The sequence below is a fragment of the Rhinoraja longicauda genome, chromosome 35 (genome assembly GCF_053455715.1).
Source record: "Rhinoraja longicauda isolate Sanriku21f chromosome 35, sRhiLon1.1, whole genome shotgun sequence".
Lineage (NCBI taxonomy): Eukaryota > Metazoa > Chordata > Chondrichthyes > Rajiformes > Arhynchobatidae > Rhinoraja > Rhinoraja longicauda.
In genome coordinates this window covers 6,772,199-6,792,367 of record NC_135987.1, presented here as the reverse complement: position 1 = coordinate 6,792,367, position 20,169 = coordinate 6,772,199, and the positions used below count along the sequence as shown (strand labels likewise).

The following is a 20,169-nucleotide window of genomic DNA, read 5'->3' as shown; positions in this document are numbered from 1 at the left end:
TCGATCTCCGTTTGGAATGAACTTAACAACTCAACTTCCACAGCCAGCCAGAATAGAAAATTCCAAGTGCCCATTACCCTCTTAGAGAAGAAATTTCTCCTATCTCAGTCTACTTTTATTATCAACATGCTCCTAGTCTCTTCAGTCAGGGAGAGCATTGATCCAGCCTAGCCCTTTGAGAATGATCTAACTTTCAATGAGATTTCTTCACATCTTTTGAAACTCAAACAATATAGTCCCTTTTTATTCAATCTTTCGTGTGGAAAATATGAGTTTCTGCTGCACTCCCTTGATAGAGAGTGCATTATTTTTTAAGTAAGTAGAACAAAACTCCACACAATACTGAGGTGCAAACTCACCAGACATAAAAACCGCTTTTTTTTCCGTGAGTAGTAGCTCTACTCAATAACCAAAAGTTTGTAGTCTCTTTTTGCTCTAGTTGTTGATAGGATGGTTCAGTTGCCTGATTACAGCTGGGAGGAAACTGGCTCTGAATCTGGAGGTGTGCGTTTTCACACTATTGTATCTCTTGCCTGATGGGAGAGGGGAGAAGAGGGTGTGACCGGGGTGAGACTGGTCCTTGATTATGCTGCTGGCCTTGATGAGGCAGCATGAGGTGTAGATGGGGGTCACTGGTTGGTCCGTATTCATTCCGTTTTTTTTGTAAAAGTTCACTTCAACTGCTTCTATCCCAGGAAGAAGCAGTTCAGTTTGGATCTGCAGCTTTTGCTTTTCGAGTACATTATGTACATCAGCTTCCAAGGAAGCTTCACACAAGAAAGCGAACGGTATGTTGGCATTCATAGCAAGAGGATTAGAGTATAGGAGCAGGGAGGTTCTGCTGCAGTTGTACAGGACCTTGGTGAGACCGCACCTGGAGTATTGTGTACAGTTTTGGTCTCCTAATCTGAGGAAAGACATTCTAGCCTTAGAGGGAGTACAGAGAAGGTTCACCAGATTGATCCCTGGGATGGTAGGACTTTCATATGAAGACTGGATAGACTAGGCTTATACTCGCTGGAATATAGAAGACTGAGGGGGGATCTTATTGAAACATACAAAATTCTTAAGGGGTTGGAGAGGCTGGATGCGGGAAGATTGTTCCCGATGTTGGGGAAGTCCAGAACCAGGGGTCACAGCTTAAGGATAAGGGGGAAGTCTTTTAGGACCGAGATGAGAAAACATTTCTTCACACAGAGAGTGGTGAGTCTGTGGAATTCTCTGCCACAGAAGGTAGTTGAGGCCAGTTCATTGGCTATATTTAAGAGGGAGTTAGATGTGGCCCTTGTGGCGAAAGGGATCAGGGGGTATGGAGAGAAGGCAGGTACAGGTTACTGAGCTGGATGATCAGCCATGATCATATTGAATGGCGGTGCAGGCTCGAAGGGCCGAATGGCCTACTCCTGCACCTATTTTCTATGTTTCTATGTTTCTATGTAAGCTAACGCCCCTGCCTGTATGTGAGCTGTTCGTGACAAATAACGAAACCATGACTTGAAGAGTGCCTCTCCCTTGTCTGGGGTGCTAACTCCACCTGTTTCATATTAGCAGTCGTTACAGTCAGCAACATTATAGAGCAAAGACTCAACACAAACTGCGAGGCATTGGGGCTTAAAGACTTTTTTCACCACAATGTATCAATAACGTACACTTTGGTGTAGACACAAAATGCTGGCGAGAAGGAATGGGTGACGTTTCGGGTCGAGACCCTTCTTTAGACCGCCCCCTCCCCTGACATCAGTCTGAAGAAGGGTCTCGACCCGAAACGTCACCCATTCCTTCTCTCCAGAGACGCTGCCTGACCCGCTGAGTTACTCCAGCATTTTGTGTCCACCTTCGATCTAAACCAGCATCTGCAGTTTTTTTTCCTACACTTTAGTGTATATATAACTTATGCCCCTCAGTGCGGCACGGTGGCGCAGCGGTAGAGTTGCTGCCTTACAGCGAATGCAGCGCCGGAGACTCAGGTTCGATCCTGACTACGGGCGCCGTCTGTACGGAGTTTGTACGTTCTCCCCGTGACCCGCGTGGGTTTTCTCCGAGATCTTCGGTTTCCTCCCACACTCCAAAGACGTACAGGTATGTAGGTTAATTGGCTGGGCAAATGTTAAAATTGTCCCTAGTGGGTGTAGGATAGTGTTAGTGTGCGGGGATCGCTGGGCGGCGCGGACCCGGTGGGCCGAAGGGCCTGTTTCTGCGCTGTATCTCTAAATCTAAAAAAAAATCTAAACCATGTTTCAAGAAAATGTCCTTTGCTACTCAGATTCAACTCTAGGTCATTTGCACCACAGGTCCACTCCAGTACTGGCACAAAATACTGGAGTAATTCGGTGGGCCAGGCAGCATTACTAAACATGGACAAGTGACATTTCAGGCCGTGATCTTTCTTCAGACCCGTAATGTCACCTATCCACATTCTCCAGTAATGCTGCCTTACACACTGCGTTACTCCAGCATCTTGCGTTTTTCCTTTGTAAACCAGCATCTGCAGTTCCTTATTTCTTCACTCCAGTACATCCTATAACACCACCAGTATGCTTCATCATGCTTTCATTGGCAGTACACACTGGCACACAACCACGATCAGTATACTCCAATACTTTTTCTTTGGCTGCATATTTTATGCACGGGTGCACTAGAATAACCAGCACAATTCAATATATTACAACACATTGCAATAACCTACGACGAGCGTTTGTCAGCACTGGGCCTGTACTCGCTGGAGTTTAGAAGAATGAGGGGGGACCTCATTGAAACATACAGAATAATGAAAGGCTTGGATAGAGTGGATGTGGAGAGGATGTTTCCACTAGTTGGAGAGTCTAGGACTAGAGGTCATAGCCTCAGAATTAAAGGACGTTCTTTTAGAAAGGAGATGATGAGCAATTTCTTTAGTCAGAGAGTGGGGAATCTGTGGAAGTCATTGCCACAGGAGGTTGTGGAGGCCAAGTCAGTGGATATTTTTAAGGCAGAGATAGATAGATTCTTGATTAGTACAGGTGTCAGGGGTCATGGGGAGAAGGCAGGAGAATGGGGTTAGGAGTGAGAGATAGATCAGCCATGATTGAATGGCGGAGTAGACTTGACTGAAAGGCCTAATTGTACTACTATTCCTTATGACCTTATACCACGATCTCTCTTTGCTAGGCAACCTCTCAAGGTTGAGGGTGACTTTATTCTACTCCATTTGGTGGGTTCTAAGATGGTTGATGAGGCCAACCGCATTACAGATGTTACATAAACATAGAAAATAGGTGCAGGAGTAGGCCATTCGGCCCTTCGAGCCAGCACCACCATTCAATGTGATCATGGCTGATCATCCACAATCAGTACCCCGTTCCTGCCTTCTCCCGATATCCTTTGATTCCCCTATCCCTAAGAGCTCTATCTAACTCTCTTTTGAATGCTGCCAGTGAATCGGCCCCCACTGCCTTCTGAGGCAGAGAATTCCACAAATTCACAACTCTCTGGGTGAAAACTTTTTTTCTCTCATCTCAGTTCTAAATGGCCTACCCCTTATTCTTAAGCTTGCCACAGATGTGCTAGTGTGTATGGAGATCGCTGGTCCGTCTGGACTCAGTGGGCCGAAGGGCTTGTTTCTGTGCTGCATCTCGAAACTAAACTCTATTAGAAAAAAAATCTGGATCGATTTGATGAGACATAAGAGCAAATTAGATGCAGAGTGTGCTCTTGGACTGGGCGTTCCACATTGGTGTTAGGTATATTCCTTACATGGAGAAAGATATGGGAACTGCAGATGCCGGTGAACAAAAAAGACACAATACGCTGGAGTAATTCAGTGGGTCGGGCAGCATCCCTGGAGAATATAGATAGGTGATGTTTCAGGTCAGGACTCATCTTCGGACTGATCGTGATGGGGGTGGGGGAGAAAGCTGTAGGAGAGGTGGGGGCAGGACAAAGCCTGGCAAGTGATAGGTGGATAGGGGTAAAGGATTCTTGATAGGCAGACGGCTGGACAAAGGCCAAAGATGAAAAGAGGAAGGAATATAGGTGGAAAGGATGGAGGAATGGGGAAGGGGAAAAACAGCTGCAAATCTAAGTAGGGTACAGACAGGGAAGAGAGGGGCAAAAAAAGGGAGGGTTTGTCTGTAGATTAGTTACCTGAAATTGGAGAATTCAATGTTCATACCATTAGGTTATAAGCTACCTCAGCAGGGCGGCACGGTAGCGCAGCGGTAGAGTTGCTGCTTTACAGCGAATGCAGCGCCGGAGACTCAGGTTCGATCCTGACTACGGGTGCTGCACTGTAAGGAGTTTGTACGTTCTCCCCGTGACCTGCGTGGGTTTTCTCCGATATCTTCGGTTTCCTCCCACACCCCAAAGACGTACAGGTATGTAGGTTAATTGACTGGGTAACTGTAAAAATTGTCCCTAGTGTGTGTAGGATAGTGTTAATAGTGTTAGTGTGCGGGGATGGCTGGGCGGCGCGGACTTGGTGGGCCGAAAAGGCCTGTTTCCGCGCTGTATCTGAAATATGAAATATGAAATATGAAATATGAAATATGAAATATGAGGTGTTGTTCCTCCAGTTCGCATCTGACCTCACTCTGGCAATGGAGGAGGCTCAGGACAGGAACGTCAGTGTGGGTAGACACAAAAAGCTGGAGTTACTCAGCGGGACAGGCAGCATCTCTGGAGAGAAGGAATGGGTGACGTTTTGGGTCGAGACCCTTCTTCAGGCTGGTAATGGGAATGGGAAGAGGAGTTAAAATGCTTAGTAACTGGGAGATCCTTAGGGAGTTGCTTAGAATGTTAATTGTTTTATTGCTTTGAGATTGGGAGATAAGGGTGAGACAAGATGGATAGGAATCGCGAGTCCAAGATATCTTGAGAAAGAGGACGGGTATAGCTAGACCACTACTTGGTCATTGCCAACCATTGTCTTGTCTTGATTGTGTTTAAATCAGTGTATTCTAACAAAATGGGACAATCTGCAGCAGAGTCAAGTCAAGTTCATTATCGTATGCACAAGTACCGTGAGGTACAGGTATAATGGAAATCTTGCTCGCAACAACATCGCACGCACATAGACTCAGAGAGCAGACAAAAATATAAATTATGTATGAATTGCATATACATTGTGCAAGACAAGAATGAGCAGAAAGAGACTGCAAAACAAAAATTGGTGCAAAAATGACATAATTGGGAAACAGGTCCATTGTGGTGCAAGAGATGGTCCATGATGTTCCATTGCCAAGGTAGGATTTGGGTTGCCCACGTCAGTTCGAGGACCTGATAATTATAGGAAAGTGGCTGTTCCTGAACGTAGTGTTTTGGGGGACTTCAGGCTGCAAGAAGTCCTGCCCAACAATAGCACTGGTTAAAGTCTGCAAAGGAGGAAGACGAGGAATTTGAGGACCCAGTTGCATAGGGAACTAGTTCTCTGGGGTTTATGATATGGAAGGGATGATAGCCATCAACGCCATGCATCAGGCAGATGAACAACAGCCTGCCGTCCATGTGCCTGTTGTCCAAGTGTTCCAGTGCAAGATCAACCGACAACCCCTAAGGTCAGGATTAAACCGGGTCTCTGAAGTTGTGAAGTGAAAACACTAGCCATTGCACCACACTTTTTTACTCACTCACCCCTCCCCTCTGCTGTACTCCCAGCCCTCTCTCATGAACACACAATTGCTTTGGTAGTCGAGGACCTCTACCTTACAATGACTGGGACCTCCCCTTCTTCTCTAGTACCCCATGACTATAAGGCATAAATATATGTACTATCTGAACAAACTGACAAATACCATAGGTCAGGACTCATCTCAGTTCTAAATGGCCTACCCCTTACTCTTAAGCTTGCCACAGATGGGCAGGATAGTGCTAGTGTGTACGGAGATCGCTGGTCCGCCTGCAACTTGGAACGATGAAAGAAAGCATGCAGGCGCCGAAAAGGAGATTTATCAAAACCTCTTGAGGCTGCAATTTTATGCATTTTGATTTACAAAGGGTTCACAGTTTCTGTATTGGTATAGGTTTATTATTGACACATGGATCAAGATACAGTGGAAAAAGTTGCCCGCATGCTATGCAATCAAATCATACAATGCATGAGTAGAATCAGGCCATACAAAGGTACAATGGGTAGTGTAAAGAGATAAATGCCTGAGTGCAGAATATAGTGTTGTGGTGTTAGAGCTTTACAGTTAAGAAGTGCAGAATTTTTTTAAAGTGCCAAATGCTCAACAAGGTAGGTTGGGAGATCAGGGCTGCACCCGAGCTTGTAAGAGGACCATTCGGAATTTTGAGAACAGCAAGAAGGAGCTGATCTCAAGAAAATATGTTTTGCATATTGTACTCATGACAATGACTACAGGTACAATGACAATGGGGTTGCGGTCCTATAAACCCATCGTAAATCGAAAATATCGTAAGTCGAAAATGCATTTAATACACTTGATCACTTGCCCAGAGGCGGGCTGTGGTTCGCTGCCATTGCCCAACTTTTGCCCCATCGTAAAGATGAAATATCGTAAGTCGTAGCATCGTAAGTCGGGGAGCATCTGTATTCTAATGTGGTGAAATTGTTAACCTGTCATTCTAATTTTAATACTGACAGATCTGACAGAATTTCTTCAGTCTCCGTAATTTTTTTTTCATTGCTTTGCGTTCCAAATTTGTGGTCCCATCTTAAGTCCTTAGATTTATGGAAACTAGTCTTATTCTATCAATTATTGGCACCACCCTTCATAATTTTTTGATATCTCAATCAAATCAACCATAATATTTAGAAGGATGAGAGGAGATCTTATCGAAACGTATAAGATTATTAAGGGGTTGGACACGTTAGAGGCAGGAAACATGTTCCCAATGTTGGGGGAGTCCAGAACAAGGGGCCACAGTTTAAGAATAAGGGGTAGGCCATTTAGAACTGAGATGAGGAAAAACTTTTTCAGTCAGAGAGTTGTGAATCTGTGGAATTCTCTGCCTCAGAAGGCAGTGGAGACCAATTCTCTGAATGCATTCAAGAGAGAGCTAGATAGAGCTCTTAAGGATAGCGGAGTCAGGGGGTATGGGGAGAAGGTAGGAACGGGGTACTGATTGAGAATGATCAGCCATGATCACATTGAAGGGCCGAATGGCCTCCTCCTGCACCTATTGTCTATTGTCTATTGTCTATTAGGATTAGACTCAAAAGGCTGGAGTAACTCAGAGGGTCAGACAGCATTTCTGGAGAAAAGGAATAGGTGATGTTTTGGGTCGAGACCCTTCTTTAGACTAAAGAAGTTTCAGGCCGAGACCCTTCTTTAGACTAAAGAAGGGTCTCGACCCGAAACGTCACCTATTCCTTTTCTCCAGAGATGCTGTCTGACCCGCTGGGTCACTCCAGCATTTTGTGTCTATCTTCAGTTAAAACCAGCAATCTGCAGTTCCTTCCTACACAGTATTAGGATTACTGAGAATGTATGATGTTGGAGTACCTGCCTGTCTTGAATTCGTAAGCATTACTGCTAAAACCATGCGAGATCCTCTGCTTACCTGACGAATGGCATGTTTTGAATTGCACAACATTTCACCAAGGTTTGAACAGAACAAGTACGATTGTACACCCTGCAAAGAAAAAGAGAGCAGACAGCTCAGATAATATATACTCAAGCAGTCTAAGACAAGCTTGCTTAATTTTGCTTCATCATTACATGATGTAGACTAAGTACACATCTTTATTAAACAGTTCAGTATTAAGCAAGAACTCCAAATAACACAATTTGGTATCAAATAGTCTCACTCATTGGATCCCACTGCAATCCTCTTCCCTCTTGTTTCATTAGAAACATTAGTACATCATTCAATGCCTCAGGCTTCTTCCATCATTCAGTTAGTTCCTAGCTGATCTATACTTAAATTTTCTCTTATCTCCTTTAATTTATACACACTGACACATTACCCAATTTAAAAAAAATCTTTCTCAGTCATGAAAGTTTTCATTGTCTGAGAACTTATCGCTTTTAAGAGTTCCAGATTGCTATTCGCCTTTGTTCATAATAATATCTTCTGATCCCACTTCTGAATTTTCGTACACAAAATGCTGGAGTAACTCAGCAGGTCAGGCAGCATCTCAGGAGAGAAGGAATGGGTGACGTTTCGGGTCGAGACCCTTCTTCAGACTCTCCCCCCCTCCTGAACGTGCAGCCCTCCACTCACTCTGCAACAACCCTGAAAATATTTTAAAACAGCCACCTCTGAATTTTCATGTTCATTTGTCCTGAATTTCCCAACAGAATCTATATCTACCCTATTAAATCCGTTATAAATGTAAGCAAATCTTCTATACTCAACAGAATACCTTTACTTCATATTATTCCCTGATCAGGTATCTCTACCCTGTAAATGGTTCGATTGCAATCCTGTATTGTCTTTCAGCTGATGGGATAGCACGCAACAAAAGCTTTTCACTCGGTACATGTGACAATAAACTGAACTGAATATAAACTTAGTTTCTGCTATGTGTCCATTCAATTTAAATTCCTTTTGTGCCGCAAGAAAGTAGATTCTTCATAACAGGTATAACAGAGCTTTATTTGTCGTTCGGCACCGAAGTACCGAACGAAACTACATAGCAGTCATAGAAAAAAAGAACACAAGACACATAGCCCCAACACAAACGTCCATCACAGTGACTCCAAACACCCCCTCACTGTGATGGAGGCAACAAAACTTCCACTCTCTTCCCCACGCCCACGGACAGACAGCTCGTCCCCGACCGACCCGCACAGTCCCCGCACCGGGCGCTGAAACGTCCCGCGGCCGAAGTGATGTGCAAAAATGAATGAAGTATTCTAGATGGGGCTATCTCTTTCCTTTCCTATCTCTTCACCTGGTACATTGCCGCTTGTAAGCAGTGTATGCCCTTCCCTTATCATGTATCTATACATTGTGGATGGCTCGATTGTAAACATGTATTGTCTTTCCGCTGACTGCTTAGCTCGTAACGAAAGCTTTACGCTGTACCTCGGTACACATGATGATAAACTAAACTGAACTGAACGTATCACATGACAACTGCTGAAAACGGTTCAGTAATATGCTATTATCTAAAGCCAGCGTTCTACTGAGAGGAAACCTCTTAACAGTCCAAATGAAGTTTTATGCACTGGCTTTAGGAAGCTCTCATTTGATTGTGGTGGCTTTAGCTGGAGAGGGCAGCACCAACATTTCAAGCTACATTTACTTGGCCCACATAAAAAAATTAGAAACAGTCAACTCACCAGTTGTTCAAGGGACACACATGGTTATTAGCCCGGGCAAGACCATAGCTGTAACGAGAAACAGAAACCGTTAGGAAAGCTGTTGACAGCAATTAACCCTCCCAAAATACATTCAACGTCACAACCAATGTAACCATGACAATCATCTGATGTGATGGAAACACGTTTTACATCGAATTTTGTTTGACAACATTTCACTGTGCGGTAATTTACATCCATCCTGTGGAAATGGAAATGGCTCTGTCTCAATCAATAGCTTTACTTGTGCATTATCATCAGTCAGTATAAACCAAGCTCCCACTTCAGATGCTAAACTGCAATCACATCAAGGAAATCATACTGTCAAAATATTGTCTTCATTTCATGCAGTGTAAAATGGTTTCCTTAACTCCAGAAAACAGAGATATTGCTTTTTCATCGATTCTGATTCTGAAGTCAAACCAGAATAAATGTGTAGGAAGGAACTGTAGATTCTGGTTTAAAGCGAAGATAGACACAAAAAGCTGGAGTAACTCAGCGGGTCAGGCAGCATCTCTGGAGAGAAGGAATGGGTGACGTTTCGGGTCGAGACCCTTCTTCGAGTCTGAAGAAGGGCCTCAACCTGAAACGTCATCAATTCATTTTTTCCAGAGATGCTGCCTGACCCGCTGAGTTACTCCAGCACCTTGTGTCCACTTCCAGAATACATGTATTTCATTTGTACACCATTGCTTTGTAGAGGAACAATACAATACAATGCAATATATCTTTATTGTCATTGTACAGGGGTACAACGAGATTGGGAGATACAGTGGAGGGATGAGGTGACAGTCCAGTATCTTGAGGCTGAATCTCTGTCATGATTATGGAATGTTTTGTCCTCTCCCCTTTGAACTGTGTTGTGCGGCAAATTAATTTGAAACACTTTCGGCCGTACATATATCATAAGTCTTAATTGGAAAGTAGAGAATGTAGTATCCAGACAATAAGTTATTTAAGAAGGCAAGGATGCTACATAGAGAGAACAATAACTCCAGTGTGTGCACCTAAACTTGGGGTAAAGTCAAGAATTGGAATAATATTGCTTGACTTGAGGGGGTCACAGTGGCGCAGCGGTAGAGTTGCTGCCTTACAGCAAATGCAAGGCCGGAGACCCAGGTTTCATCCCGACTACGGGTGCTGTCTTTACGGAGTTTGTACGTTCTCCCCGTGATCTGCATGGGTTTTCTCCGAGATCTTCGGTTTCTTCCCACACTCCAAAGACGTACAGGTTTGTAGGTTAATTGGCTTGATAAATGTAAAAATTGTTCCTAGTGGGTGTAGGACAGTGTTTATGTGCGTGGATCGCTGGTCGGCGCGGACCTGGTTGGCCGAAAGGGCCTGTTTCCGCGCTGTATCTCTAAACTAAAGAAAAACACTTTATATTTTATCAAACATAAGAGTATGACAGGATATTTCAGAGAGGGCTTTATTCTAAATGTAAATTCTATCATTTCTTTCTTCGGTTTTGTCCTTTCATTTCAATCCTGACAACTGACAACAGGTCAGGTATTCCAGGTAAACATTCATTAAAATAAAGATCCCTTCCTCCAAATCTTCAACCCCTTCCCCAACTTCTAAAACTTTTTATAATAAACAATTGTTCTTAGAAGATTTAGAAGTTGTCGTCTGACCTGCTGAGTTACTCCAGCCTTTTGAGTCTTAACAAGTGTTAAAAAATTTCAGTGTCCCATAATTGAAAATGAATCCTAAAGACTATCCCTTTTTTCCGAAAGACTCTATGATAAGTCAAGTTCCTTGAAAGTGGCGTCACAGGTAGATAGGGTGGTCAAAAAAGGCTTTTGGCACATTGGCCTTCATTAGTCAGCGTATTGAGTACAGCAGTTGGGAGGTCATGTTGCAGTTATATAAGATGTTGGTGAGGCCACATTTAGAGTATTGTGTTAGAGTTTTGGCCACCATGTTACAGGAAAGATGTCACACTGGACAGGGTGCAGAGAAGATTTATGAGGATGTTGCCAGAACTCAAGGGTCCGAGCTATAGGGAGATGTTGAGCAGGCTGAGACTCTATTCTTTGGAGTGCGAGAGGACGAGGAGGTGATCTTATAGAAGTGTACAAAATCGTGAGAGAAATAGATCGGGTAAACGCACCGTCTCTTGTCCAGAGCAGGGGAATTGAGACCCAGAGGACAAAGGTTTAAGGTGAATGGGGAAGATTTAATAGGAACCTGAGGGGTACCTTCTTTACACAAAGGGTGGGTGGTGTATGGAATGAGCTACTGGGGGAGACAGTTGAGGCAGGTACTAGCGTAACGGTTAAGGAACATTTGGTCAGGTACGTGGATAATCAATCAATCAATCAATCAATCAATTTTTATTTGTATAGCACATTTAAAAACAACCCACGTTGACCAAAGTGCTGTACATCTGATTAGGTACTAAGGAAAAAATGAAACATACAGTAGCACACGAACATAACAGCACATACAAAACAGTTCACAGCGCCTCCTCAATGGGCCTCAAACGCTAGGGAGTAGAAATAGGTTTTGAGCTTGGACTTAAAGGAGTCCATGGAGGGGGCAGTTCTGATGGGGAGAGGGATGCTGTTCCACAGTCTAGGAGCTGCAACTGCAAAAGCGCGGTCACCCCTGAGCTTAAGCCTAGACCGCGGGATAGTAAGTAGCCCCAAGTCGGCCGACCTGAGGGACCTGGAGTTAGAGAGGTGGGTTAGAAGATTTTTGATGTAGGGGGGGGAATGTCCATTTAGGGCTTTATATGTGAATAGGAGGAGCTTGAAGTTGATTCTGTACCGTACAGGGAGCCAGTGGAGAGAGGCCAGAATCGGCATGATGTGGTCCCTTTTACGGGTACCCGTCAGGAGTCTCGCTGCTGCGTTTTGGACCAGTTGCAGGCGGGACAGGGATGATTGGCTGATCCCAGTGTATATGGAGTTGCAGTAGTCTAGGCGGGAAGAAATGAAAGCGTGAATGATTTTTTCAGTGTCATCGAGTTGGACGAAAGGTTTGATTTTAGTTATGGTACGAAGTTGGAAGAAGCTGGCTTTTACCACAGCGTTGACTTGCTTGTCAAACTTTAATGCAGAGTCAAATATCATGCCGAGGTTTTTGACATGCGGTTTGACTAGGCAGAATAGGCTTCCAAGACTGCCTGTTATCGATTTGATGGAGTCGGGGGGGGCCGAATAGGATGACCTCAGACTTGCTCTCGTTTAATTGGAGGATGTTCTGTGCCATCCAACATTTTATATCCTCAAGGCAATGTAAGAGGCTGTTTAAATTTGACTGGTTGTTGGGTTTCAGGGGGAGGTAAGATAGGTTTATAGGGATATGGGCCAAATGCAGGCAGGTGGGACTAGTGTAGATGGGACATGTTGGGCTGTGTGGGCAAGTTGTGCCGAAGGTCCTATTTCCACAGTGTATGACTCTCTCTATGACAACCCAAGCAATACAAGAAAACCAGCATCTGAAGTTCCTTATTCCTATTTCTACATTTTGACTGCTCCACTGCGATCAGCTCGATATGTCCCCTATGCGTGTTCTCCAGGATGCAGCCTGACCCGCTAAGTTACTCCAGCACTTTGTTTCTTTCCTTGGTAAACAGGCATCCGCAGTTCCCAGTTTCAGCACAAGGAATCTGTCGGCTGAGATACAGTAGCTCCTAATAATGAATGAATCAATGAAGCAGTGGGCGATTTTCCAGGGGCAATAATTGGCTGCGTCTCCTGTACAATGAACAGTATGAAGCATTGGGCATTCCTTAACTTTCATCAATCCTCTAACTTAGAAAAAATCCCAATGTGTTTCAAAGGTGGGCCGCAAATGATCATAGCGGTAGAGTTGCTGCCTAACAGTGCTAGGGACCTGGGTACGATCCTGACTACGGGTGCTGTCTGTACGGAGTTTGTACGTTCTCCCCCTGACCTGCGTGGGTTTTCTCCAAGATCTTCGGTTTCCTCCCACACCCCAAAGACGTACAGGTTTGTAGGTTATAGGAAGGAACTGCAGATGCTGGTTTAAACAGAAGATAGACACAAAATGCTGGAGTAACTCAGCGGGACAGGCATTAACTCTGGATAGAAGGAATGGGTTAATTGGCTTGATATAAATGTAAATTGTCCCTCGTGTGTGTAGGATTGTGTTAATGTGCGGGGATCGCTGGTTGAGGCGGATTCAGTGAGCCGAAGGGCCAATTACCGCGCTGCATCTTTAAACTAAACATAAACAGATGCATGAAGAACAAAGGAGACCAAGCTAAAGATAGAGGGACAACCAATGTTTAGTTCAAATGGTGGGTTTTAATGGCGGACTTTATTGCCTTCCATCACAGTTGAGGAGCCACCGTGGTAGATGTTTATGTCAATTTTTATGTAGTTGTGTGTCATGTTGCTTTTTTGTTATGACTGTATGGCAAACCAGATTCCTCGTATGTTGCAAAACATACTTGGCTAATAAATTACAATTATGATTATGATTTTAAGAAGGGCCTTAAACAGCTGGACAGGGAATTAGAGTGATTTCAAGAAATCATGTCCTTGATCAGAAAGACAGTGGCCGCCAGGAAGACTTAAAGGGAAAGGAAATATGAAGAGAAGTGGACCAAATGATGGAAACAAGAAAAGAACAAGAAGAGAATTTTTGCAATGTCAGGTCAGTATTTAATCTGAAGAATAACCTCCCGAGAGAAATGTCCCAAGGCCCTTTACACTGGTTATCAAACAAAATTTGACACTGAGCCACATGTGGATAAACAAGGACACATGACAGTGTTTTGCCAAAGAAGTAGATTTAAATATTCTTAAACAAGGAGGGAGTAGCAGAGAGATGTGGAGCTTTGGGAATGAAGTTAAGATACAATAATTTGTGGACACTCTTAAAAAGTACACCCCAGAATATCACTATCAAGAAGCTATTCTAATTTATTTTTTTCATATCCAAAATGAAAGATTTCCCATTTCCCCACATTGAACTTCATCCATCTTTGTTTTGCCTCCTCAATTCTTCGACGTCCTCGTATCACTCCCCACTCCAGTCAATACAGCGTACTGGTCCCAAGAGCATTGTTTGCTAACACATGGACAACTCTCCATTTCTTCCTCCAATATATTGACACATATGCTGAACCGTTAAGGCCCAGTACTGATCCATGAAGAACACTATGTACCGTATGACAATGAATGGAATCAACCAATGGAACAAAGGGTTGATGCTTGGGATAGACACAAAATGCTGGAGTGACTGAACGCGATAGGCAGCATCTCTGGAGAGAAGGAATGGGTAACGTTTTGAGTCGAGGTCCTTCTTCAGGCTGGTTAGGGATAAGGGAAATGAGAGATATAGACGGTGATGAGGAGAGATAAAGAAGAATGAATGAAAGATATGCAAAAAAGTAACAATGATTAAGGAAACAGGCCTTTGTAAACTGTTTGTTGGGTGAAAATGAGAAACTAGTGCGACTTGGGTGGGGGAGGGATAGAGAGAGCAAGGCAAAGCCGGGGCTACCTGAAGTGAGAGAAATCAATATTCATACCACTGGGATGTAAGCTGCCCAAGCAAGGGAGATGCTGTTCCTCCAATTTGCGTTTAGCCTCACTCTGACAATGGAGGAGACCGAGGACAGAAAGGTCTGTGTGGGAATGGGAAGGAGAATGCTTGGGTATAGTTGTGAATTTAGTTCACTAACAATTCCAATTGAAAACGTTTTGGATCAGGAAGTTGGTTTTAATCCTCCTTTGTTCACAATATCCATAGGTAATGTGATCAAATATTCTCATAATTATTGACCGTATCAAATATGTGCATTGAACATCCTCAGGCCTTCTGCCTTTGCAATATCTCCATTTTATCAGAAGTATCAAAAACTTATTTTTAAATGTAAAAAGAGATTTACTGCTCTTCCATGCAGTGGAACCAAGTCTAAGTCCGGGGACTTAGACTTAAAGAGATAAATGTCAAGAGAAATATTAACCAATTTACTTTGACTAGAGTAACGTATAACATCGGAAAATAGTAAACAAAAAAAGATAAGGGATTTCTGTCTCATAGAATCCATTCAGTTTATTGAGATGCATTCCAAGAGTGTTTATTAAATCAATACTACATCAGATAAACATATTTCAAAAAACCTTGGCTTGGGTTCCCTCCCTGAAACCTGTCCAACCCTTCGCTACTCCCTCTAAGATATTTCAAACCTACGTTTTTGACCCTGCATGGTCTCCTGTTCTGTATACCGTCATGAGACTCAGTGTCAAATTTTATTTGATAATTCCCCTCCAAAGAGCTTTGGGACATTTTACTTCAGTGGACATTTTCCAGGATAATCAGTGAAGAAGTTTTCAATCTCACTCACTTCAAATGCCCAGAAGTAGATTGGTGGATAGTGGATGTTTGAGGCAAACATTTTGAACACTTTGAAAATATCTCCATAAGGATAGGAATCACAAAATGCTGGAGTAACTCAGCGGGTCAGGCAGCATCTCTGGAGAGAAGGAATCCCGAAATGTCACCCATTCCTTCTCTCCAGAGATGCTGCCTGACCCGCTGAGTTACTCCAGCATTTTGTGATACCTTCGATTTGTACCAGCATCTGCAGTTATTTTCCTACATAAGGATAGGGATATACGTTCCAAAAATAGCTGCATTGTCTAACAGTGGTTAAAAGGGAGACCAGGAAGTTGTAAATTCAACAGTGTTCGACAGTACAGAACATCAGTGAACAAAGCCACCAAGGTATTAGGGTATTCATGGCATTGCTGAAATAACAGGGAATTAAGATGGTGAGGCCAAATGGAGCAATGCTCTGATCAAACTAAACTGCTTAGTGTTCTGATCAAATTTAAATGTACCAGCTATCTATAAGGAAGGGGACATTCTATAGTCAGTGCAGAGCAGAGATGAAAACCTAATCAATTACATGTTATGAGCTATATGGATATACTGGCAACATTCAGGCTTTTGATTTTAAAAGAAGATAACTGAAGGAAGATAATGCAATTTAGAGTCATAGAGTCAAGAATCAGATAACACAGAAACAATTCCTTCAGCCTAACTTGTCCATGCTGACCAAGATGCCCTGTCTAAGTTAGTCCTATTTGCCCACATTTGGTCCATATTTGCCCACATTTGGTTCCTTTTCCCTCAAAACCTTTCCTGTCCATGTACCTGTCCAAGTGTCTTTTAAATGTTGTATTGTACTTGCCTCAACTAACGTCTCCAGCAGTTCATTCCATACACCCACCACGCTCTGAATGAACAAGTTGTCCCTCAGGTTCCTGTTAGATCTTTCGCCACTCACCCTAAATCTATGTCCTCTAGTTCTTGATTCCTCGACCCTGTGTAAAGACTCTGTGCATTCATCATATCTATTCCCCTTATCATTTCATACACCTCTATATGATCATCCCTCATTCTCTAGTGCTCTAAGGAATAAAGTCCTAATCTGCTCTACCTCTCCCTGTAGCTCAGGCCTCAAGTCCTGGCACCATCCTCATCCATCTTCTCTGCAGCCTTTCCAGCTTATCAACATCCTTCCAATTGCAGGGTGTCCAAAACTAATTCGCCAAATGCAGCCTCACCAATACATTGTACAAATGTAACATAATATCCCAACTTCTATGTTCAATAACCTGACTGATGAAGGCCAATGCACCAAAAGCCTTCTTGACCACCCTATCTACCAATGGCGCCATTTTTGAGATCTGTACACCTGTATTCCTGGCTCCCTCTGTTCTCCAACACTCCCCAGGACCCTGCCATTCATTGTGAAGGTCCTGCCTTGGTTTAACTTCCAAAAATGCAACACCTCGTACTTATCTGCATTGAACTCCAATTCTTGAGCCCACCTGCCTACCTGATCAAGATCCTGCTGTATATTTTTGATAATCCTCTTCACTGTCTACAATACCACCTACTTTAGTGTTATCTGCAAACCTATTAATCATGATAGACACAAAACACCGGAGTAACTCAGCGGGACAGGCAGCATCTCTGAAGAGAAGGAATGGGTGACATTTCGGGATGAGACCCTTCTTTAGACATGCCTTGCACATTCTCATTTAAATCATTGATATAAACCACAAACAGCAATGGGCCCAGTGCCGATCTCTGAGGCACAGGCCTCCAGTCCGAAGATTAACCTTCCACCACCACCATCTGCTTCCTACCATGAAGCCAATTCTGTATCCAGGCAGCTAGCTCTCCCTGGATGCCATGCGATCGAACCTTCCAGAGCAACCTACCATGTGGAATCTTATCAAAGGTCTTCTAGAAGTCCATATAGACATGGGCTAGGTCCTTGTCCTCATCAACCTTCTTGGTTACCTCTTCAAACAACTCAAATTTGTGAGATGATCTTCCAAGTACAAAACCATGATTCTAATCAGCCTCTGTCTATCCAAATGCATAAATATCCTATCCCTCGGAATCCTCTCCAGTAACTTACCTACAACTTGGGCTTTAGGTTGATTAAAACATAAAAGCTATACCTGAAAATTATTTTACTTAAATTGAGGCGGATGGGCAAAGGAACTGAAAAGTAAACTAATGAAAGATAAATTGAGATCCGATATCAAGAAAATGTTTCCTCCCACAAAAGGTGACCGGGAGTTGAAAATGATTTTGAGGTTAACTTTGCCTTCGTGATACCATCATCATTTCTACGCCAGAAGGTTTGTTTATTTAACTTTCCTCTAAAACAATTGTTAGTCCTCTCCGCTGACGCTAATACTTATTGTACTAAGGACACTCCCTGAGATACTGTAAAAAAATAACTGCAGATTCTGGTACAAATCGAAGGTATTTATTTCACAAAATGCTGGATTAACTCAGCAGGTCAGGCAGCATCTCAGGAGAGAAGGAATGGGTAACGTTTCGGGTCGAGACCCTTCTTCAGACTGATCAGTCTGACTGACCTGCTGAGTTACTCCCAGAGATACTGATTTCACATGTTAAACCATGCCTCCACTTGCCCTCTCAGGTAGATACAGAAGGCCAGATTCATACTCCGAGAAGAAAGCAGGGGGAGCTGATATGGTCTCTGAGTCAATATATCGACCTTTAGTGTAGTTTGGTTTAGTTTAGTTTAGTTTAGTTTAGAGATACAGCATGGAAACAGGCCCTTCGGCCTACCAACTCCGCACCGACCAGCGATCCCCGCACATTAACACTACCCCTACACACACTAGGGACAATGGTATATTTATACATTTTTTATGCCCAGCCAATTAACCTACAAACCTGTACGTCTTTGGAGTGTGGGAGGAAATCTCGGAGAAAACCTCTAACAATTTATCTTTTTATTTGTATTTATTTATTTTTATCTTTAACTATGATTATTTTACATCATTTGTATGTTTATGTTTATTTATTTATTTTCCTTGCATAACTTAAGTTGTATACCCTCTGAATGGTATTGTGGGTGGGGATTTGGTGGGTGGGGGGATATCTATCAGCTCAAATGTGTTCATGCATTGAACTGTCAAAGCTGTATTAACAAAAATTCAGAAATAAACTTTATTCAACAAAAAAAAGAAGCCATTATGAGACTGAGAAACAAGAATAAAACTGTTAGAGACATCAACCAAACCTTAGGGTTACCAAAATCAACTATTTGGAACATCATTAAGAAGAAAGAGAGCACTGGTGACCTTACTAATCGTAAAGGGACTGGCAGACCAAGGATGACCTCCACAGCTGATGACAGAAGAAATCCCTCTATTATAAAGAAAAATCCCCAAACACCTGTCCAATAGATCAGAAACACTCTTCGGGAGTCAGGTGTGGATTTGTCAATGACCACTGTCCACAGAAGACCATGAACAGAAATACAGAGGCTACACTGCAAGATGCAAACCACTGGTTAGCCGCAAAGATAGGATGGTCAGATTACAATTTGCCAAGGAGTACTTAAAAGAGCAACCACAGTTCTGGAAAAAGGTCTTGTGGACAGATGAGATGAAGATTAACTTGTATCAGAGTGATGCCAAGAGCAAAGTATGGAGGAGAGTAGGAACTGCCCAAGATCCAAAGCATACCACCTCATCTGTGAAACACAGTGGTGGGGATGTTATGGCCTGGGCATGTATGGCTGCTGAAGGTACTGGCTCACTTATCTTCATTGATGATACAACTGCTGATGTTAGTAACATAATGAATTCTGATGTGGAAAGACACATCCTATGTGCTCAAGTTCAAAGAAATCCCTCAAAACTCATTGGCTGGCGGTTCATTCTACAGCAAGACAATGATCCCAAACATACTGTTAAAGCAACAAGGGAGCTTTTCAAAGCTAAAAAAATGGTCAATTCTTGAGTGGCCAAGTCAATCACATGATCTGAACCCAATTGACCATGCCTTTTATATGCTGAAGCGAAAACTGAAGGGGACTAGCCCCCAAAACAAGCATGCTAAAGATGGCTGCAAAACAGGCCTGCCAGAGCATCACCAGGGAAGACACCCAGCAACTGATGATGTCCATGAATCACAGACTTCAAGCCGTCATTGCAAGCAAAAGATATGCAACAAAATACTAAACATGACTACTTTCATTTACATGACGTTGCTGTGTCCCAAACATTATGGTGCCCTGAAATGGGGGGGGGGGGGGGGGGGGACTATGTATAAACACTGCTGTAATTTCTACATGGTGAAACCAAAATGTATAAATATGGCCTTTACTAAAATCGGACAATGTGCACTTTAACCACATGTGATTTATTTTCTATTACAAATCTCAAATTGTGGAGTACAGAGGCAAATAAATAAACGATGCATCATTGTCCCAAACATTATGGAGGGCACTGTAATCCTGGAATCTAAATTTTTCACAACTCATTCATATTTCATAACAGCTATGACTCTCCCTATCACTCCACCCAGATCCGAATACAGTCATGGTTTTAATTGTTCCATAACCTTCAACCACACCAACACCCATGTTTCCCCCAAC

General features: G+C 43.1%; 1 protein-coding gene across 1 annotated transcript in view; it reads right to left on the bottom strand.

Annotated features, from left to right (window-relative positions):
* LOC144610037 (transmembrane protein 150A) overlaps nt 1-20,169 on the bottom strand; it is a 63,835-nt gene that overhangs the window by 14,937 nt on the left and 28,729 nt on the right. Inside the window, exons 2-3 of the mRNA XM_078428510.1 lie at nt 9,228-9,275; nt 7,501-7,572 (exon numbers count right to left, since the gene is read on the bottom strand). Of these exons, the coding sequence (XP_078284636.1) occupies nt 7,501-7,572; nt 9,228-9,275 (120 nt within the window). The remainder of the gene's footprint in view (nt 1-7,500; nt 7,573-9,227; nt 9,276-20,169) is intronic.